The 22,115-nt window shown below is 42.9% G+C and overlaps 1 protein-coding gene across 2 annotated transcripts in view; it reads right to left on the bottom strand.

Annotated features, from left to right (window-relative positions):
- The window catches only part of VLDLR (very low density lipoprotein receptor), a 348,579-nt gene that overhangs the window by 297,059 nt on the left and 29,405 nt on the right, over window positions 1–22,115 (bottom strand). For both annotated transcript variants that reach the window (XM_044080659.1, XM_044080658.1), the window contains exon 2: window positions 8,446–8,565. In XM_044080659.1, coding sequence (XP_043936594.1) covers window positions 8,446–8,565 — 120 coding nt within the window. The remainder of the gene's footprint in view (window positions 1–8,445; window positions 8,566–22,115) is intronic.

The raw sequence follows: 22,115 nt of genomic DNA on the forward strand, positions 1-22,115 counted from the left end.
AAATGGAAAGATTCTTTTGTTTGTCCGGGGTTAAAAAGGCCATCTGGGCTGCTGTATTCAGTCTCACACCCAGAAAGCACATGTCTTGAGAGGGTACTAGACTGGACTTTATTTCGTTCACAGAATACCCTAGGCATCTTAGCACTGCTATCACATTCCAAATGCTGTAAAAGGTCTTCCTTTTCTTGAGCCAGAATCAGGCAGTCGTCCAAGTAAGGATAGATTTGAATTCCTTTTAGCCTGAAGTAAGCTATCACTGGAGCCAGAACCTTTGTGAATACTCTGGGCGCAGTAGATAAGCCAAAGGGCAATGCAGAGAACTGATAATGGTAATTTCCAGCTCGAAAACGCAGATACTTCTGCAACTTAGTCTGATAGGCACATGAAGGTAAGCCTCCTTGAGATCTAAAGTTACCATCCAGTGATCTTTGCCCAGCAGAGGTAAAAGCTGTTGTAACGTCAACATTTTGAACTTGGGAATGTCCAGATAAGTGTTGAGGATAGATAAATCCAAAATTGGTCTCCACGTGTCCCCCTTCTTTGGAACTAGGAACAGGCGAGAATAAAATCCTAGGCCCCTTTCTGGCACAGGGACTGGCTGAATGGCCCCTATTTGGAGTAAGAGAAATTTGCTTGTGAGCCTCTTTTCTTTGCAGAGGAGGAATGTCTGGCATGCCTTTGAAAGGAGGCAAGGTATGGAAATAAAACCTGTAACCGTGGTGAATGATATCCAAAACCCATCTGTCTTGGGTAATTAAATCCCAATTTTCTTTGAAAAGAGCCAGCCTTCCTCCCAAAGGTGCTGCCAGACGAGAATGTACTGGCAGCTGAAAAGGCAGGTCATTGGGTCTGTTTACAAAAGGACTGACCCCTGCCCTCACCAGAAGTCTGAGCAGGTGAACTCCCTGTTCTAGGCCTAAAAGAACCTTGAGCTCTGCCCCTACCACGTCTAGACCTACCCCTAGACTGGGAATCATAAGCAGGATATGTCCATCCCTTAGTAGGCCAATTTCTACTAAACTTCGGAGGCTGCACCTGCAAAAAATCTTTAACAGTTTGCATAGACTTAGCCTTGTCCTCCATTTTCTTTAAAACTGCTTCCACAGGCGAACCAAACACGTCAGACTGTAGAGGAGCATCCAAAATCCTTGTCGTAACATGCTCAGCTAAATTCTGATCCCTCAACCAGGCGTGCCTACGAACAGAACCAGTGGCAGCCACCCTCGAGGAGGCCTGCACAGCATCAAAACCACATTGCAATGAATGCTTACCCACCTGTTCAGACACATGAACTAAATCCTGCAACTCTTTACACTCAATACCTTCCGCCAGGGCATCCACCTTAGACTTCAATTGTGAAAGGAGATAATTTTGATATTTTAACATGTGAAACTGGCAATTCAACGCCCTCATGGCTAAAGTGGAAGTATACACCTTCTTTCCCCATCTATCCAAAGCCCTTGCCTCTATCAGGAGGAACAGGATTTTTAACAGAAGCCTTAACACCTTTAGGCCCCTGAGAGACAGTTTCTGGGTCTGCACTAGGACTCAAGATACTTGAGCTTCAGGCACCCTATAGTACCTATCCGGTTTAATTGGGGCAGGAGGCAAAGAATCAGGGTTCAGGGAAGCCTCTGCAAAAACATCTTCCACCACATTCAGAACAGGAGGTATAGCTAAAGGCCTATGCTGGGGTAAAAACAAGAATTCCCTAAGCCTCTTCCTGGAATCAGAGAAATCCTGACCTTCCCATTTAAAATGCTCCCTCATGGAATGCAGAGTCTCTGAAAATGAAAAATCCTCAGGAGGAGAAGCTGAAGGAGTAGAATCATCCACATCAGAATAAGGAGGAAACTCCTGCAAGTCTTCAGCTGAAGACTCAGAAGCCTCCGAACACTGCTCAAAACTCTCAAACTCAGGCTCCACCCTAGGCCTCTTATCAGGAGGGGGCATAGAACCTCTAATCATAGTAATCAAATCCTCTGCCATTTTAAGCATATGTTTCTTAGGCAAAGATCCTGAAGAGCTAGGAGAACCCCCCACTGTAGTTAAACCTGGCCTGCCTCTCAAAGAAGCCTTGGAAACAGAAGGGGAGGCTCTAACCACCTTAGGAAGAGAGGGAACAGCCACCCGAGAAGCCCCTTCAGCCTGGCCTACCTCCTGAGAGGACACATCCTGTAACAGTAAAGTCTCTCCCCGAGACTCCAAAGAAACTCCTGGCAAAACCTCCGGCTCCACTGAGCCTTCTAAAGAACCGACGTCCGGGACTGTCGGTTCTTCTACTCTAGGCTTTGCTGCTTTGTCCTTGCGCATTTTGGACGAAGCGGGCGTCGGAGCATCCGACGGCATTTTATAATTACGCTTCCCAAAAACTAACCTGGCACAGTCTAACCTTCTCTTAATAGTGCGTTTGTTAAATCTAGCACAAGAGCGGCATCCAACAACGTCGTGCTCAGGCCCTAAACAAGGTATACACAAGGTATGGTAATCCCTATGAGGTATCTGTTTCCCACAAGAAATACAGTTATTCACTTTTTCTGACATCCGGTTAAATACTGAGGCAAGAAAAAAACAAAATATTCCCCAACGGGGTACTTAGCCAACTTTGATTCGGTCTGAAACTCCGACTTCAGAAAATTTCAGAACGCCAACCTGCACTCGCAAAACTGCTTCTGCATCGGACCATGCGGCAAAAAAGACTGAGGATATGACGTCGGTCATGCGCATTAGTACCCTGACGTCCTGACGTCAGTCTAATGTGCCTTGACCGACGTCAGCCATATACTTTGGTATTCGGGCCGACTGGACAGCGGACTACCCCCCAATGGTTAGGACTGCAGCAATGTGGAATGAAGAACATCCCAGCCAGCACAGAATGAAGGCAAGATAGGACACCAGTTTTTCTACAGCTTTCCATCTACCAATCTGCATGGGTGCCAGTTAGTTTATTGTAGCGGAATACAGGGGGATTTTACAATTGCAGGAAGATTGTGCACCTGGATTAAATGCTTCAGTACAAAACCTTATTAAAACAAAAGCAAAGGAAACAAGTGTCTGCCTGCATCTGTTGTGGTTTTAAAATTATTTTCCAAAGTACTTTGTCTAAACTTTAGGTTCTCTGTATAGCAACTCAAGCTCTTGGGCAATGGGATCACATGCAGTACTTAACTTCTATTTGAAGAATTGTATATGCATTGAAGGGATTCTTGAAAGCTCCATTTGTTATAGGATTAAACGTTTCCAGTGTCGAAATCCAGTTTTAGCGTGTACTATATTTATCCTGCATCTCAAACTCAATTGCACTCCTTGAAGCAGACTGAATCTCAAACTCTTGAGATTGGAAGGAATGCAGCGAGGCAAACCTTAAACAGTACCAGTTGCCACAGCCCTGCTTGTAATCTGTTACATGTGCCAACTGACCAGTTAAACTGCAGAGAAACCATACTTTGAATTGGTCAGAATTAAACAGCCTGACTATTCAAAATTCTGAATCAGTTGCAGAAGCAAATTTTTTCCTCATACTTAATCCCAACATTGTCAGAAAGTGGAAGTGGAAACATATGGCAGGATTAAAGCTATAGCTAGTGTCAAGTTTAGGAAGTGTATACAAAATAACATTCTGCCTTAAGGGAGAAGGCTGATCATGAAAATAGCCATCCTCTAGAGGAAAGGTTCTGGAATTAACAGGTCATAGCACTTTGATGGTTTGACTGAACACCTGCACGTTCTGGAAATTCACCTCAAACTTCCCGACAGGAAGGATTATAATCTGCCCCCCACCCCCCCAGTCTGAAGACCACTGATAACTCCTGCATCTGGCCATAATCCTGTCCCAATTCCTCTTACCAGAAGAGGACACCTTCCAAGGATCAATAAGGAGTTTAACCTTGAGCCATACCCAGTAAACGTCAAGTCCAAGGAAATTTGAGTAGATACAAGTTTAGTTAGGTTGTCAGGAAAAATTGGGCATGTTCATAGTAGAGGCAACTTCCCCAGACAACATTCTGACTAGAGACCCTTGTTCCTTCCCTCCTGGAAGGTAATACTCTATTGGGTCCCCTCAGTGGGGACAAGGAAATTGCTAACTCCGGGTCCATAGTGACTAGAAGTGTTGGAGGGATACAAGACAAGTGGGGTCTGAACAAGCTATGGCTGTAGAATCTTCCACCTGCAGCTGAGGCAAACTGCTAGCCTGCTGTGGTTGCAAAGGCTGTTCACTTGTTTGCAGCTGAAAGGACTGACCATGGGACTTTTTCCCCCCCAAGGAGAGGCACTTATTTTGACTTTACTATGGAACAAAGCCTGTGAAGTCTTAAAAATCTGAAAAGCAGTTTTAAAACTCACTCAAATTCTATACAGAAAGATTTAATTACTTTTAAAAACTTAAGTGTACCATTTTTGAAATTGTAATAAAGTTTCACAAGTTCATTAAAACTTTTCCTAAACAGGAAACTACAAAAAGTTTGCAAGGTTTCAGGCTCCCAAAAGAACTTCTGCCCAAGAAGTAGACTGCCAGTCCTTTAAAAACTGCAGAGGAGTGTTCTTAAATGCAAGACCACCATGAAGACCTTTAGTCTGACCTCCACTCAAGACAGCTGGCAGCTTGGGTGCATAAGGTGCCCTGAAGCTTTGAAAGCTGGCTGGCATATATAACTCCATAAACTAAGGCTACTGCAGCAACGATTATGAACAGCTCCTGCAAAAGGTGAAAATGTAAGCTTCAGGACTTGCAAAACTGAGGATGCACACAGCCTTCTGGCATTTCCACAAAATCCAAATTAGTTCTCAGCCTTTTCTGCATCCTTTCATACCGCCTGTGGGAAAACAATTAGGCCAGGGAGGGCTGTTGGATACCAGAAGCCAGTGTTCTGAAGTTGGAGCATTTGAACTTTCAAATAAAGTCCAAAGTAAACCCCACAGTGTTTAGCTACAAAGTTGCTACTCTGCAACACATTCCAGCTTGATGCAACATATGCAGCCCCTAGAAAAGCTAGAATTCTATGTACAGCAGATTTTACTGTAAAGTTGTCTACAGCATCCACACAAAGGTGCAATTACATGTGTGCATTTCTGAGCAGGACCAGTAAGCTGCAATTACATGCACACTTCTGAGCAGGACCAGTTTTAGAATGAGGGGCACAGGGCAGAGGCCTCCAAGCCAGCCAAAATCCTTTAGCAAAAGACAGACGTGGTGGCAAGTCCCAAAGTATGCATTTTACTCCTTTTAAAAAGCAATTTCCTGCTACCCAGATTTGTGCCCACTAACTGTACACATCCACAGTTTTCACAACCAGAATGAACACCAGATCAAGATGCTGAAACAGCAAGAGAACAAAACTAGTCTGTACACTGAGCTTTTGGCATATACTGCGCAAGCTAAAGCTAGCTGTCTAGTGTGGACAGTGCAGATTATAAATTCATAAACTGATACTAGGCAGCCAAATTAGCCTCCCAAACCCTCATGGAAAGGAGCAGTACATTGGGAAACCTAGACTGGAATGCATTTGTTGCAGCTAATACTTCAGCTGGCACCCAAGCTATGTGACGATATCCCAAAACTTTAACTTGGGGCAGATCAGATGAACATGTGCTAAGGAACCTTCACCAACCTGTTCATGGTTTTGCCAGTTTTGCAAATATAAAGGTCTCTTGGTAGGATCATGAGGACATTGATCAGGCAGATGCCAGTCTGTACGTGGAGTCATTGGTCCTTTTGAGGTAGATCTTTCGATTACACTCCTGTAAAAGAAAGCATATTCAGTTATGGGGTTCATTATGGGAATAGAGGTTTGATTCCTGACTAATGTTATCAGTTCAGCTAAAATGGCTACCCATTTGTAGTCATTTGCACTGTAGTAAAAAAAACCTGTCAAATGTCCACTTCTCATAACTCCTGCTCTAAGGGAGGTGAATGTGGTAGGAGCAAGATGTTCATATTTGCTGAACACTGGCAACAGTTCATACTTGTCAAACCTCAATCTGGAGTCACAGTTGATGGCTCTTATTGAGAGCACTGGACAACTAAAAGTTGTTCCACAATGGCCATTAGAAACTCCAGACAGCCTTTTAAGAAAGCTTCCCCTAATCTTAAAATTTGATTGGCTCTGAGCCCATTTGCCAAGAGAAAACAACATTTATGTACTCAGTGAGAAGTACATAAAGTTTTGTTTAGGTAGAGCAAACCACTGTACCAACCTGCCTAATGCAAGGCAGGACAGACTTGGATAAGCAGACCCATCTTCCCTTCACAATGCCCTGGTATTTAAAGAACCAGTTTGGCTCAAGGGACATTAGGCTGCCAACATCTGTAGAGGGGCTCCATTTTCTTATGGGGTTCAGTAGATTGATCCTTTAAGGAGGCACTCAAGCTGATAGTCCAGGAAGAATTTAAAAAATTCCATTTACTAAACCAGTTGAAATAAAGCAAGACTTCACCATACTGGGAATGAGTCAAGTGTTTTGGTGAGAGCTTTAGCCAGAAGTAAAGTGGTCTTTAGCTATTGGAATGAGAGTGGTTACCAGCAACAAGAATCTAGGTGATTAAGTTGATCACTGGATATGGAGAAACTCCCTGCATGATCTGTAAAGTGTACTGAGCAATGAAACCTGGTAAGGTTAGAACACTGGAACCACGTTTTCAGTAATACACAAGGCATTCCCTTCGGTTTCTAGTATTGAGCAGCACCATCTTTAGTGCCCTGGGTTGGTAAATTGAGTAGGTTTACAGCAATGAGTAAAGATTGTGGGCAACTAAAGTCCCAAGGTGAAAGGTACAGGCCATCCCTTGCAAAGCAGTTAGGATAGTTAACCATTTCCCTGCAGCTGACACTAGATCTTCAAATAGCAAGTAGCCAAGCCAACATTTTTCAATAAAGACATTAGGCTGCTGCTCAATTCTACCAAGTATACATACATCCAAGCCTGGCAAAGCTAGACTTCATACAATCCCAGGATGCAAGTCATTCACTTCTACAATCAGCAATATCAGATTTACTGGAGTTTGATTAAACCGAAGGAAAATATGGCCAACTTGCACTGAAATTTACTTATAGTAATACTAGTTTACAAAGCATTTGGCAAAGAGACTGAATCAATATTTTGTAACTGATCAGTGGCAATTCATTGGCCATTATGAGTACACATTTTTAGTCCTGCAAACACTACTAACCAATGACAGTAGGCTTATTTCCCCACAGATCAGCCCTGTACTCAAGTTAACCATTTGTAATCTGCAGCCATCCAAGGACCAATACAAGGGCCACAAATGTTAACTATGCTGCACAGTTCTAGTCCAGTTCTAGAAAACTGTTCACTACAATATTTCACTGCCTACCAGCATTTAGCTTACATTGCACTACCAACTGAAACAGGGACTTTGTTTCAATTGGACTGTGCCATCCTGGTAACTATCTACACAACTTTGGTAGCAGGAGGGGTGAGCAGAAATCCAACAAATGCAAGTAGTTTGGATACAATACCACCCATTTACTTCAGTGCTTTAGCTGTAGTGCCCTAAACAGCAAGGCATTTTTTGAAGGAAGCTTTTTATACCACAATAGCATCCTAGGCAACCACTTTTGCTTGAAAGAGCCCAGACTGGCAAATTAAAAAATTGGCATGTTTCCAGTGTTGAGCAAAAATTGACAATGAAAAGCAGTGATCTTTCAGGCATTTACACTTCTCTCCATTAGTGTTACAGACTTCCACAGAACACCAAGTTATGCACTATTCTTGTTACTGCAATACAGCCAACAGGTGAAGGAAAACCAAAATCAAAAGTAAAGATCAGAATACAACCAAAGCAAAACAGACCTTTTGAGTATGGGCATGTTATGGGGGTGTGCAGCAATTTACAACACTCCTGGATTATGAAGCCAGTTTCAGATACAAGAGTGAAAAAGAAAGCAGAACAATTAAGATACAAAGGAAATGTACAAAGAAGGTCTCCAATGTGAGGTAAACTAAAAGGCTGGCAAAGTAGCCAGTTCAGGAATTAATAGAAGGGGCTGTTTCAATACTAGCAAGAGGACTGGAAAGGTCTTTTCAAAAGTGCCATATCAGCATTACGGCAATTCTTAAAACTCACCCTGTTGATCAGGGAGGGCACTTAACCCTAATGCAGAAGCAGGTCTTGCGTTTCACAGTGGAAACCATTAAGGTTGCAATACATGCCACTTTCCCTTTAAGGTGCACAAAAGCTTTACAAAAAATAAAGTCTGCACATCAAAACAGCTGCAGAAAGAACTAATGCACAAGATTCCTGGAGCAGCTGTCATGGCACTAATGTGCCACTTCGGCATTATATACGCTACGAGGATTTACATGCCTGCACTGAATGGAATAAGCTACAGTGAATTGCTACATAGCCAGTATCCTTTTCATGCAGGGGCATCAAGCCATACTTGGTACTAAACTGCCCTTTTAATATTCACTACTAAGGCTTACCACAGGAGGCCTCATCACTTCCATCTGCACAGTCGTCATCTCCATCACATCGCCACATAGAAGTAATGCAACGTCCATTTCTACAGTGGAATTGAGCCTCACCACACACTGTTCTTGATCCTTAAAGAAAATGGCAAACCATTAGACACTGCATACAATAGACTTGGGGAAACATTTGCAGAAAATGTCAGAATTAGATAAGCTACCATGCACACAGCCAAAACAAATTTAGCCTGAGGTACTTGTAAAGGCAGTGCTAGCCAACCATTCTCCCCTAAAACATGCTAACAGAAAGGTCACTTCTTGTAAAGCAATGAACAATGGAAGCATGCAACACTGTAGGAACTGGACACATTATCTACTGTAAATTACAACTACTTTTCACTTGAAATGTCAATTTGAAAGCCTGAAAAATTTGTTTGGGCAGTTCTGATATTACCATTTTGATGAAAAAGTATTGGGGATGTATATGGGGCTTTGCCTGCCATGCACAATTTGGCTTCATTCCATCACCACAAAGGCCAGCATAACTGTCTTGATAAATGAGTGACCTTTCCCTCAATCTATACTTAACCTTTGGGATGCATGATTTTACGGACTAGCCAAAGCTTGGGAGGTACTGCACTTGGCAAAAGTGACTGAAAGTTTGCCCCTCACAGACAAGGGGTTGGCACTTTAAGGTGCATTAGATTGGAAGCAATTCAAAACTATGCCCAAATCATAGCCAACCCCACTTTGAGGTGTTTCAGCTTATCTGGACTACATTTTCCCCCAGTTTATCACCAGAACTGTAAAGAGCAGTTTGGCAGAAGAGGTCCAGGCACAGTTGGCTTTAGTTTAGTACTTCATAGCTGGCCTAGACTTACAAGACTAGGCCACGACAAGGAGAACCACATTTATCAGCTACCAGAAAGACTTCCTCTGCAACATTTCCTTTTCAAGTCTGAGGGGAACTAGCAGCAGAATACAGAGTTCTGGGATGTTTAGTAAGGGAAAGATTAAACTTTGCAAGCAGAGGATGCAGAAAGGTTGCAACTACAATCTGGCCAAGACTACCAGATTCATAAGCAGGCAATAAAAGAACCTGTCTGGTTTGTCCCAGAATTTTACTTGCAATGGACTACATCTCTAGTAGAGCATAGATTGCATGCTTGTACCAACTACCAACCATAACCATTGTGCTAGAGTGAACACAGTTAGTGCAATGGCTGAAAATGAATTCCAAAACATTGGGTAAAGTGTCCCATGTCCACTAACTTTACTCCCAAGGTGGAAGCATCCAAACCACCAGCTGAGCAATGCAGGAGGCTTGAGAGGGTCTGCTCAGACTAGCTGAACTAATCCACCACACAAGGTGAATCTTTCACTTTAGAATTTGGTGCTGGATCCCCAAGACTTCCTATTGGACAGCATTTCCAAACACCAGTGCCTTGAGATTTCATAAGGCGACTACACTGGTTCATATAACACCGAACGCTGAAAGCAGCTAACTGTGTTACAGCGACACATTCAGCAAACACTGAAAATGTAGGAACCAAAGAGGAGCGCTTTCCTAGGGAAAGAAGCCTTCCAACCCCCCAAAAATACACATTAAGCACACACCCTAATTATGTCCCCCCAAAAAACAGTAAACTACTAAATACACATATGTACGCAACCCAATCATCATCATCATCTTTCGGCTGTTCCCATTAGGGGTCGCCACAGCGAATCACCAGTTTCACTTTCTTCCTGTCCTTCGCATCTTGCTCTGTCACACCAACCACATGCATGTCCTCACCACATCCATAAACCTCATCTTAGGTCTTCCTCTTCGTTACCTGGTAACTTCATCCTTAGCATCACCCCCCCCCCCCCATATACTCAGCATCCTTCCTTAGCACATGTCCAAACCAATGTAATCTTGCCTCCCTGGCTTTGTCTCCAAACCTTCCAACCTGGGCTGACCCTCTAATATACTTATCCCTAATCCTGTCCACCCTCTTCACACAGTGCAAATCTTAACATCTTTAACTCTGCCACATCCAGCTCAAACTCCTGCCTTTGTCAATGCCAGTCTCCAACCCATATAACAGCTGGTCTCCCTACCCCTCTTGTAGAGGCTTCCCTTTCACTCTTACAGGTACTAGTCAGTCACAAATCACCAACTCCCCCCCCCCCCCAACTCAATCCTGCCTGTACTCCCTCTTCCACACGTTACTCTGAACTCTACCCCAAGTATTTAAACTCCTCCACCTTTGCCACCTCTACTCCTTGCATCCTCACCATTCCTCTATCCTCCCTCTCATTCACACACATTGTCTTAGTCCTGCTGACCTTCATTCCTCTTCTCTCTACAGCATATCTTCATCTCTCCAGGGTCTCCTCCACCTGTTCCCTACTCACTAGATCACAATGTCATCTGCAATCAGTCCACAGGGACTCCTATCTGATAGTCTGTCAACCTGTCCATCACCATTGCAAATAAGGGCTCAAGAGCTGATCCTTGATGTAACCCCACCTCTACCTTAAACGCAATGCAACCCAACCATACATCTAAGGAAAAAAAAAGCAAACTTTTTAAAACATATGCACTTACCTTAACCCACACCCTAACCCTACGGTCAGCAACTGTTGCACAATCACACTTGGGAGCTATACTAGACGAGACCACACTACAGAACAGGTAAAGCAACGAAGCAGTCATGTGACTTTTCCCAGGGAAAGAATTTGCTGAACAGCCGCTTTGCCTATTCTCCCTACACGTGTTGACGAAAATGCATTCGACAAATGCATTTGTCGTTCTAATACGAACCAGACTACACAAGATGAGAGAATATCTTGTTAAACCTCAGCAAGCCTCCATCAGGTGGCTTTTGGAGAAAATCAAATTAAACTTGCATGGGAGCTAGTCATGCAATCGCATTGTCCCCTCCAGCCAGGATGCATTGCAACCAGACATCTGCTCAGTGAGTACCAATGTCAAAACTAGTTACTTGCTCTTGTGCAGAAGCGAACCATGTCCATAGATTTACTGAGCAGATGAGGGGAAAGTTCCTCAAAAGGTGCAAAACAGCATATCCCAATCTCCTTGCTAACACTGGAATGACTGCAGTTATCTTTCAGTTGCTCTCCAGAAAAAGCCACAAAATGAGGTCCATTTTTGTATGGTAGAATGCTTATGGCTGCCAACACTCACAGCAATGCATTTTTGCTACCACCTCCTGATGTGACAGAACTGTCCCATTCCCACTTCACCATGTAATAACCAGAGTAGGCAACTCCACTCAATACAGGACAGCCAATGCCTCTGGGGCCAAACTCATGTCTACTGTGGCAGTGACTGTACTGCCAAGGGTACCCACCTTTGTGTGATCAGCCATTCTGTTGGCTTCTACAGCCCCTTCTAAATCCCTTGCCAACTTCTGACTTTCCAGTTTTCTAGAAAAGAAAGGAGTAAACACTGAACTATTGCCCACTTGCTTCTCAAGCTGGAGATCAGAGTTAGCTTCAAATTCATTTAAACCAGCTCCAAACAAAATCAGGTGCAACAGTTTAAGCTGTGCTGACTCCCACTGTGTTGAGCTGCAGAAAAAGTGCATGGTTATGTGGAAATGCAGGTCAGTAACTATACAGTGCAAGATTTGGGCTTCCTGACAGGAAATCCTGTTGGAGACCGGTCACAAAAGTGTGCCATATTGCTCACTTAAGGGCAAGAGGAGTAAATTTGCATGAGTGGTCAGCAATGCATTCCTTACAGGATGAGCCACTACACAAACTCAGTACAAGTCAGCACAACCCAGATTACCTTGTTGGACCTCCGATATGAGGTAGTCCAGTTTTGTGGTGACCATGAGTAGTAGAGCTGTTAGTGGGGCAGACCAACCAACATGACAACTGGCATGTCCCCAGAGATATAAGCTCCGATTCAGGGTAAAGTTTCTTCCACCTCCCATTTCAGGATGGAAGTTTTGCATCCCTTCATACAGCTGGCAGCTCTAGAAGCAGAGTCCAGAGGAGGAAACTCCGTAACCTCTCCCCATATTAGTGGTGCCCAAGCTGCAGGGTAGCCAACGGCCATCAAGGCCGGCACGTACATACACCATTAACATCCAAGATAGGAGGGGTGTATGCACATAAGCCTATTAGCCTGAACCAACACCAATGCAGGTGTACTCTACCATCCATGACAGTCCTTACATTCCAAGCAAATGTTTGCACAAAATGTTTTGAACCAAGCAAGATCTGAGGGCAATATCAAGCTGATGAGCTTTGCTTCACAGCAGCAGGCCTCAGCAGTTGCTATCAGCAGCAGGCCTCAGCAGTTGCTACCAGCATTGAAGCAAAGGGATATGGCATAATTTAAGCCTGGTACTGCTGGTTATTCCAACAGCAATTTTCCATCAAGGTAGTAAAGACGGAGGCTTCAGATACCTGTCCACTTCTTGGATTTGGTGAGAAAGTACAGCAGTAACATAAGATCTGGCTCACTACCCAATACTAAGGTATAACGTCACTGGCCTTAATCTTAAAAGGGTCAGAAAGGCACACTTCAAAAGGGCCTAGTATAAAGACCTAGGCAGGCTTAATGCATGGATATTAAGTGCCTATCTGTAAACTTGGATAACGGTATGGCGAAAATGGACTAGCAAGGCTAAATCCAAGGCCAAAATCATAACCCTGCCTAAAATCCCTGCAATTGACATATGCGCACTGTGATGTTACTGGGCAAAAAGGATGCGCCACCCCAAGGCAGCCTGCAACATTTTAAAAGTGCAAGTTTCTAGTTCAGACAAAACGCTACTTTGACAAGGTCTGGAAGTAGAAATCCAGAGCCTGGAAGAAGTGGTCAGTCTATGCTTGGGTGCCAGCTAGCTTCCCTAAAGCCCAGGGAGTACAAGAGTCCCAAAAGTCTGCTCCAGGGTTGAGCATGGAGCACATCTTGCAAAGAGACCCTGGCCCTACACTTCCAAATTCCTTAGTGTTCATAGCACAAATTGAAAAATTACACAAACCTGAGGGAACAATTATCTGGTGTTTAGACACAGCTGGAGAGTACAAGGGTCATCTTTGGAGATCAACTGGGATTTCATCAACTGGGTCTGAAAAAAAAAAAAAGTCTAGCTTGAGTGCCAGACAAAAGTAGCTGGCTACTCTGCATGCTTCTAGTATTCTAGCCCATTAACAGGTCTAGAATAAAGTAAAGCATAAAGGGCTTGTAGATGCAGACAACTATGCTCAGGTTGTGGAGACAGGGCCCCAAGGGTGGTTCATTATGCTGCTACACAACAGGCCTGCAAAAAAGATGGTCACTGCATTCCTGCAGCTGTGGTAGAGCCAAGGTGGAAGGTTATATTCACTGAATTCTACTCAAGGATTTTCCCTGCACACTGAAGTTAAAGCAAAACAATTTAGAAAGTCAGAGCTGTGGTCATTCTTGATCAAAAAATCCTGACATGGTTTGTGATTTCATTTGCCACTACTGCATACCTCTCAACCTCTGGAGAGGTAAATCTGGACTAAGCCATGAAAAGTGGTACAAATAGGGACAAATTTTAAATATTGCTCATACAAACTTAAGTTTGACAAGCACAAGTTTTCTGAAGGGTACAACTCTAATGTTGGTCATTTTCTATCAATCTAATGATTTGCCACCAAATTATCAGAAAGCCACAATTTTATTAACAGACCAAAAATATAAGGCAAAAAATCTGGACATTCTGCAAAACTGTACAGTTGAGTGGTATACACTACTGTACCACCTGCATTCAAATGCTACTAAATGGCTTTGGAAATTGCTATCTTGCATGTAGCTGTAAATACTGGACACCTCAAATGTTTGAGCTTAAACCATGCACTTGACAAAGTCGAATGTAGGCCTCCATTTCATATATGGAGTCAAAACTGGCTATACTGCCCTTTGCTACACCAAGTCTCATTCGGAAATGACTGGTTATGCCTAAATGGCAACTTAGTCCAAACCAAAGGGTAAAACAGTTAGTAAAAAACTACAAGAAACTCAGCCAAGATAAGAGTTCACTGAAATCTTGAATCTCCTGTAAAGAACGGGATAGAAGCAAATTACCAAGATCACTTGTTTCAGCTACAGTGGATAAAAGTGCACACCCCCTGTTAAAAGGTTGGGGGGCAAAAAAAAAAACACTACTACAATCATTGCAAAACTTCCCACCTTTAATGGGACGTATAACCTGTACAATTCAACTGAAAATGTTAGGAAAAGGGACAATACACTGGTTGCACAAGTGCAAACTACAGCATTCAGTCTCCTTGGATAGGAGTCCTTCACCATGGCACATCCTGACTTGCAATTTGCCCACTCTTCCTTGCAAAAGAGCTCCAAATCTGTCAGATTGGGAGGGAATCTCTTGCACAACCCTCTTTGGGTCACACCACAGATTTTCTATTGGATTTAGGTTTGGGCTGGGTGGGCCATTCCAAAATGGAATTTTCTTCAGATGTATGCTTGGGGTCATTGTAGCATTGAAACGTGGAATTTCTCATCTTCAGCTTTCTAGCAGATGCCAGACAGTTTTGGGCCAAAAGTGACTGGTATTTGGAACGGTTCATAATTTCCTCCACCTTGACTAAAGCCTCAGCTCCAGCTGAAAATCAACCAAAAAGCATGATACTGCCACCGCCATGCTTCACCACAGGGATGGTGTTCAGTGTTTTTGCGTCAAATGTACCTTTTGCAATTGCGGACAAAATGTTAAACCTTGGTCTCAGAACATAACACATTTTCCAGCATGTGTTTGGAAGACTAAGTACAGTTTAGTCATTTTTAGCCAGGCCTGGATGTTTTTCTGTGCAAGAAAAGGAGGCTTCCCATCTTGCAACCCTACCCCATAGTTCAGACATATGGAGAATACAGGAAATTGTCACATTAGTACACAATCAGTATTTGCCAGAAATTCCACACCAAGTCTCTTGGCAGCCTCCCTGACCAGTTTTCATTTAGTCCTCATTTTTGGAGGGTCATACAGTTTTGCAATGTCACCATTGTCCCATATTTTCTCCACTGATTGTTCCATGGTATATCCAATGCTGTGGAAATGTTTTTGTACCCTTCTGACATTTAGGGTTAGAGTCTAATTGATGGCAGGTGTGTACCCAAGAGTATTAGCTTAAAGGTGCACCCCCAAATAAGGGTGCGCACACCCTTGTATTAATTTAAGGGTATGCACACTTATGCAATCAGCGTCTATCACAAAAATCTGTGATTTTAAAAGGGGTGTGTACAATTGTCCACAACCAAGTTTTTATGGTTACATTCATACCAATTAAACCAAAACCCAATAGCTGTGGACATGCACGTTTCAGCCTTTACTCAGTCAGCACAGCTGAAGTGGTTATTCTGGCTATACTTCGGCAACACAGGGTTTCACTCAAACTGCATTACTTGCAGTTCCAACCTGCCCCAAAAACCTTGCAGTTCCAACCTGCCCCAAAAACCTTGCAAAACTATACAAGCAGCAAAATGTATTTGTATATTACAGCACAATACCTACATAAACTGAGATGTTTGTGCTTTTGCCATTAGAATTCCTTCCAGATCTCCCTACAGTACACATCTCTTCATGACCATCTCTGCTGCACTCCTTTCAATGTTTAGAAAGGTCTCATCTGTTTGCAGGTATGTGCAAAACATTTGTACACTAACAGGTTACTTCAGAGGAACCACTTGGGTGCCACATCTGCTCCACTGCCATTAGTCATGCAGAAGCAGGAGCACAGTATCTACACCATGCAGGTTAACTTGACTGCACACCACTACACAGAGCAATGCACACCACTACATAGAGTGGTAATCTAGTTCACTCATACATTCTTGCATGGACTACTAGTGCTCCAAACCATGAACTCAATCATGTGGGCAAGGAATCCAGAATGCCTCAAGGGTGGAGAAGAATCCAGTCACTTCCTTGCTAGAAAACAAGCTGGTTGACTGTGGAAGTATTAAAGATCTTGAATGCAGAGAGGGAATCCTACCACATTGTTGGCCACGTCTGTACTCACTTGGGCAGAAGCGCCATTCCCAGAGCCAGGCTGCCTTCCCTGCCAAGTAGCATTAGCTTTCTAAAGTCAAGCATTTCAGAAATTTACAGAAGCAGTTTTCCAATTCTAAATTTAGAAAAAGTTAGAATACTTAGAAATTTACTGTCCAAATGAAAACCATGTCTCCTACAGTCAAAAGCTTTACAACTGATGTAGGCCACTGTTTGAAGCATTAGTAATTTAAGCCTTGCTAGCATGCAACTTAATTCTGAATTAGTATTTCAATCAAATTTTAGGCAGTTCAAGAACAGTAACAATCAGTATGCCAAAGGTCTGGAGTATCCTTTTACTTAAACCTAAAAAGTTAAGCAGGAATATGGAGAGTTTATTAAGTGCTCCAATACCACTAAGCATAAAAATGATTATATTTCCCAAAGAAGCCCTGCCACTACAGGAAGTGACTCACCACAAGAGCTTGCAGCCAACTGTTCTTGCAAAGTAACAGTGCAATCAGTACAACTGTTTTCCTTAAGAACCTCAAGACAGCCAGCCATATTAGTTGGGTCAAATGGAAGTGTTTACTTCCAACAAAATATCCCAAGGAAGGGCTACTTTTCTAGGATTCTTATACAAGACCTTAAAAACATTTCAGACAGCATTCAAACATGATCCATGGGGAGACATTCTAAAATGAGATGAACAGAAGACAAAGGCTATAAAATAGTAAACTGAAAGCCAAAGAACTAGCCCTGAATGGATGCTGGTTATGTTTGCAACTAGAAGTAGACTTCACCTCCGTTAGTACCTGCTGGACATCCTCAGAAAACAAGTGCTTAAAAGGAATTCCATCATCCAGGCAGTCAATGGGTAAACATGTCTGGTTTATCAGACATAGTCTTGTATGACTATAACTGGATTAATGGAAAGGCAAAGAAATATTCTTGCCCAAAGAAAAGGGGCATCAGTCTTCAGGCTTTCTTGCATGGAGTCCTGGAAAGAAGCTGCCAATTGATTCCTTCCAGGACTCAATGCAAGAAGGGAACAAGTTGATTGCTCCCTTCTTGCATGCAGTCCTGGAAAGATCCCTTCTTGCATGCAGTCCTGGAAAGAAACTGCCAGTTGATTGATAAGAGGCAAAAAAAGGTCTACCTGAACTCTCCACAGATGGAGTCTTTTGCTCTGTAGGAATGAGATACCTGTAAAGACTGTACTGCAAAGCCATAGCCCCAGCTAATGTGGCTAGTCTGCAAGGCAGGAATGACCCTGTTCCACCTTGTTTGTTGATGTGCCATTACTGTGGTATTCTCCAACATTGTGAGGAGAATGCAAGGATTAATGATGTTCAGAGTTGAATGCCTCCATGAGGCTACGCAGCTCCTTGATATTTTATATGCTTGCATCTGTGAAGGGTGTGGGACAACCAAATGCTTGTGGGGAAATTTCAGGAGGGATAAAAGTCCAAAGGGCCTGTGGTGACTGCTTTGGAGCAGGGAAGGGAAGTCTGTACCTTGCATCTGTGAAGGGTGCGGGACAACCAAATGCTTGTGGGGAAATTTCAGGAGGGATAAAAGTCCAAAGGGCCTGTGGTGACTGCTTTGGAGCAGGGAAGGGAAGTCTGTACCAACTCCTAATGGATGGAGCTTAAGCCTTTGAGAATCAAAATGTCAATATTTCAAACAAAATGTTGAATCTCTGGAACCATAGGGATCATCTCTGGAACCATAGGGATCAAGTATAAATGGCAAACTTCAGCACAAACTTTAGTAGAGTATCCTTTAAGTGCTAGGTCGGATTTTAAGAGTTATAGGAAACAATTGCTACATCTGTAATAAGCTTACAATATTGCAACCACTCAAAGTACATAGTATCAACATTTTATTATTCTAGCCAAGAGCTTTCATACGAGGCTAGGGAGTTGTTGGTTGAGTTTAGAAAAAAGGTGTAAATTATATCTATACAAATAAAGAGTTACACCTGTCTAGCATGGGTAAATAATTTAATTTATATTTGACTGGGAGTGTCCGACTGGATGTAGGTCCATTTTCAGCGGAGGCCTGGGGAGAAAAGCTCCAGTTAAAACACAGTAGTTGCATTGGATTACATAGCGATTAACAATTTACATAGCAATTACTTAAAACATATTTACAGATGAAGAAAATAGTAGACAACTAGAATCTGTGAAGTACATAACAGACATTAACAAATGTTACAATAAGAAGTTCCTGCTGTATAACAAGTACTGGCTTATGAGCATCTGAGCTTGCTATAATCAAGGTAGTTAGTGGAGTGGAAAGGTAGTGGTTGGATGGGGAGGGTGAGAGAGTTGCAAGGGCATAGCCAGCATGTTTTTAGGTGTGCTTTTAGTAAAGTTTGAAGTGGGTGCATGATGGTATAAAGGTAATTATGGGTGGGAGGGAGTTCCATAATTTGGCTATGGTGCAAGAGAATAATGCTTCACCAGCAGTTATTGGCTTTATAGTGATCTGCAAGTGATTTTTGTTGCTGGATCTTAGTGGTCTGGTGGTGCGATAGGGTTGAAGTAGATTCTGGAGGGATGGGACATTTAGTGGAGGATTTACTAGTTTGTGGGCAAGCGAGTTGATACCATTGGAGGAGGGAGTTCAAGCCAGCCCAGTTCAGCAAGTGAGTGGTGACTACGGTAGGATGCCCCTGTGGCGAATTTGGCAACTTTGTTGTAGCAGGTCTCTAGCTTGTTTAAATCGCATTGCCTTAGATTGGTATATACTGGACAGGCATAAAGTAGGGTGGAGATAAGGTGGGAATTTGCTATTTGCTTTGGTGAGACGTTGCTCATTTCTGTATAGTGCTCCTAGTTTGTGGATTTTTTTATGGCCAAGGATATGTGAATGTCAAATTTTAGTCCATTTCCACTCCTAGCAATTTACTGTGTTCAGTTGGGTATATATAGTGGTGTTGTCTTTTGTGGTGATGTTAAATGGAGTCATTTTGAGTATATTTGATGGGTTGGAAGAGGAGTAGTTTAGTTTTGTTTTGGTTGAGTATTAACTGGGCATCGGATAAACTAACGGGGCATCGGATAACCAAGTTTGAGGAAAAAAAAAAGTCTTGTGGCTTTTTGCAGTTTGGGTAGGGGCTGAGCAGATGACGGTTGAGTCATCTGCGTACTGCATGAGAGAGTGTGCCATGTTTGGTGGCAGAGGCTAGATTATTGGTGAAAACAGAGAAGAGTACAGGTCCAAGGATGGATCCTTGGGGAGCCCCTGTGGAGACATAGTTGGGGAGATGTCATTCTGCCATACAATGGATTGTTGGCGGTGAGACAGGTAACTGAAACCAGTTGACAGATTGAGAGAATGATAGGTTATTGAGGACAGAGATAAGTTGTGTGGACCATGTCAAATGCTTTAGATAGGTCTAGGAAAGTAGCAGAGGAGAGGTAGCCATTGTTTTTATGCTGAAGGAGTATTGAGAGTGTAAGGAAGTGGTGGTGCTATGGTTTGGATGGAAACCATGCTGACTATTGGAAAGGAGGTTGTTGGTAAGGAAGTAGTCTGAGACCCGAGAGTGTATGCATCTCTAGCATTTTGCATTTTGGAGAGTAGAGAGCATTTTGCATTTTGGAGAGTAGAGAGCATTTTGCATTTTGGAGAGTAGAGAGAATAGCTATGGGGTGGTAATTGATTAGTTCTGGGAAGGTCCGCCTTTGTGGAAGGTAATTATATGTGATACTTTCCACAGTGTGGGAACGTAACTAACAGATTGGTTAATCAAGATGGATACTGGGTAGGCCAGAGCATCAGCTGCTATTATGTTGGAGGGAGGTACAGGAAAAAAAAAGAAAAGGTGTGGGGAGATTACTAGGTGAAGGTGTGGGTTGGAGGGGAGGGGGGTTGTATTGTTTAGCTAGTGATAGTATGGTTTGTGTGAAGTGTGTGCTGAATGAGGTAGCAATATTTTCTGAGGAGTGAGGGATGTTAGGAGGGGTACTGACTTTACCTGGGTGGAGGATGGAGTTTATGGAGGACCAGAATTGTTTGGGGCTGTGTTGAGGAGTCTAGGGCAGACTGGTAGTATTGGAATTTGTCCTGTTTTATTAGCTTTTTGACTATTGCGTAGTTCTAGGAACTTGTCTAGTTGAAGGGGTTTTGGATTTGTGCCAGTGCTCCCAGGCTTTACACCAGTTTTTCATTTCTGACTTAGTGGTTTTCTGTAGCCATGGGGAGGGTTGTGCTTTGATTCTGGAAAGTCATATGGGGGCATGATAATTAAGGATGCTCAGGAAGGTAGTATTAAAAAATTCAACTGCGTCATCAAGGCTGAGGTACTTTAGAGGATGCCAGTTACATTCTTTGAGGGATGAGATGAATGCGAGTGGGTTAACAGTAGAGGACAGGTTTAGCTTGGTATAGGTATTTGAGTAGGAATGTTGGGGAGTGATCACTGAGGCTGATAAGCAGTCTGATTAATGCAGTTGAATTTGTCACTGTAGACACCAAGATTTATACATAGCAAGGTGGAGTCACTGATGTAAAAGGATATTCACCAAAAGATTCCTGGAACTGAAGATGCTGATGCTAGGACCAACAGATTTCACAGACCACTCATGTGGAGATTTGCCATGGTATTGAGAACCAGTGCCTCTGAGAAAATTCAAACTGGAAAATAAATTAGAAATGGACACAATATGTAGATTTTCTGGAGAAGGAAAAACTGAGGGGTACAGCTGACATCCCAGGAACAATTCAGCTTGAGTCACTGACTTTTGAATGTTCTCTTGGAATTATAGTTTGTGCAAAGATCACATACTGGGGATTCACATGTTGAAAGACTACAAAGTTGCCAAAATCTGAAAAAACACATGTGACCAGTCTAGTGTTACTAGGAAACTAAAAATGAGATTGTGAAGTGAGATTTTGAATTTGGGCACAACCTAAAAACAGGTTTAGAAGAGAAGAAATTGTTTCCAAGCATTTTCTTTGGCACTAGGAACATCCTTGGATAAAACCAGTTACCCAGATGGGAGAGCGCAACTGTTGGGACAGCATGTGATGTTAAGCAGAATACAGTTGTGCAAGAACTTAACAGCTGTCCTACTGATCACTGCTGCATTTTTGGTCCACTCATGTATGGCCAGGGGTACCAAGGCCTTTTCTTCCTTAAAGTGTACATCCACCACATGTCTCATACATGCTTATCTTGATACGCTTATGCACATCTTAAACTCATACAAGCTGACGTGTGCCCATTTCCAAGCCTGCAGCCTGAAGACCAGAGAATAAACTGGTCAAACAGAGGCATAGCTCAAAGCAAGCAACCCCCCCAAAAAAAAAAAAAAAAAAAAAAAAAAAAAAAAAAAATGATAGGTCCACAGGCAACAGGGGATGGAGAATACTGCAGCAGTAATCAGGACATCGTTATATCAAGTTCACACTATAGTACAGTCCTGGCAAACTGCTTATACAGGCAATTCCCAGAGCTGAAAGTAGAGAAATGGGAGACTGAACTCTCCAGGTGAAGACAGAACTGACCTAGCAGAGACAGCCAGAGATCTAGAAAAGGCAATTTTGCAATGGTTGGTAGAGGTGGAGAAGAAATGTGTTTCATAAGATGAGACTTCCCTCATGCTTTACCTCTATCCTGGACACTAGGATAAAGAGGCAAGACAACACTGATGGCACACAGATCAGCTTTAA

Source organism: Protopterus annectens, chromosome 8.part0 (genome assembly GCF_019279795.1).
Source record: "Protopterus annectens isolate FY-2018-M chromosome 8.part0, PAN1.0, whole genome shotgun sequence".
NCBI lineage: Eukaryota > Metazoa > Chordata > Ceratodontiformes > Protopteridae > Protopterus > Protopterus annectens.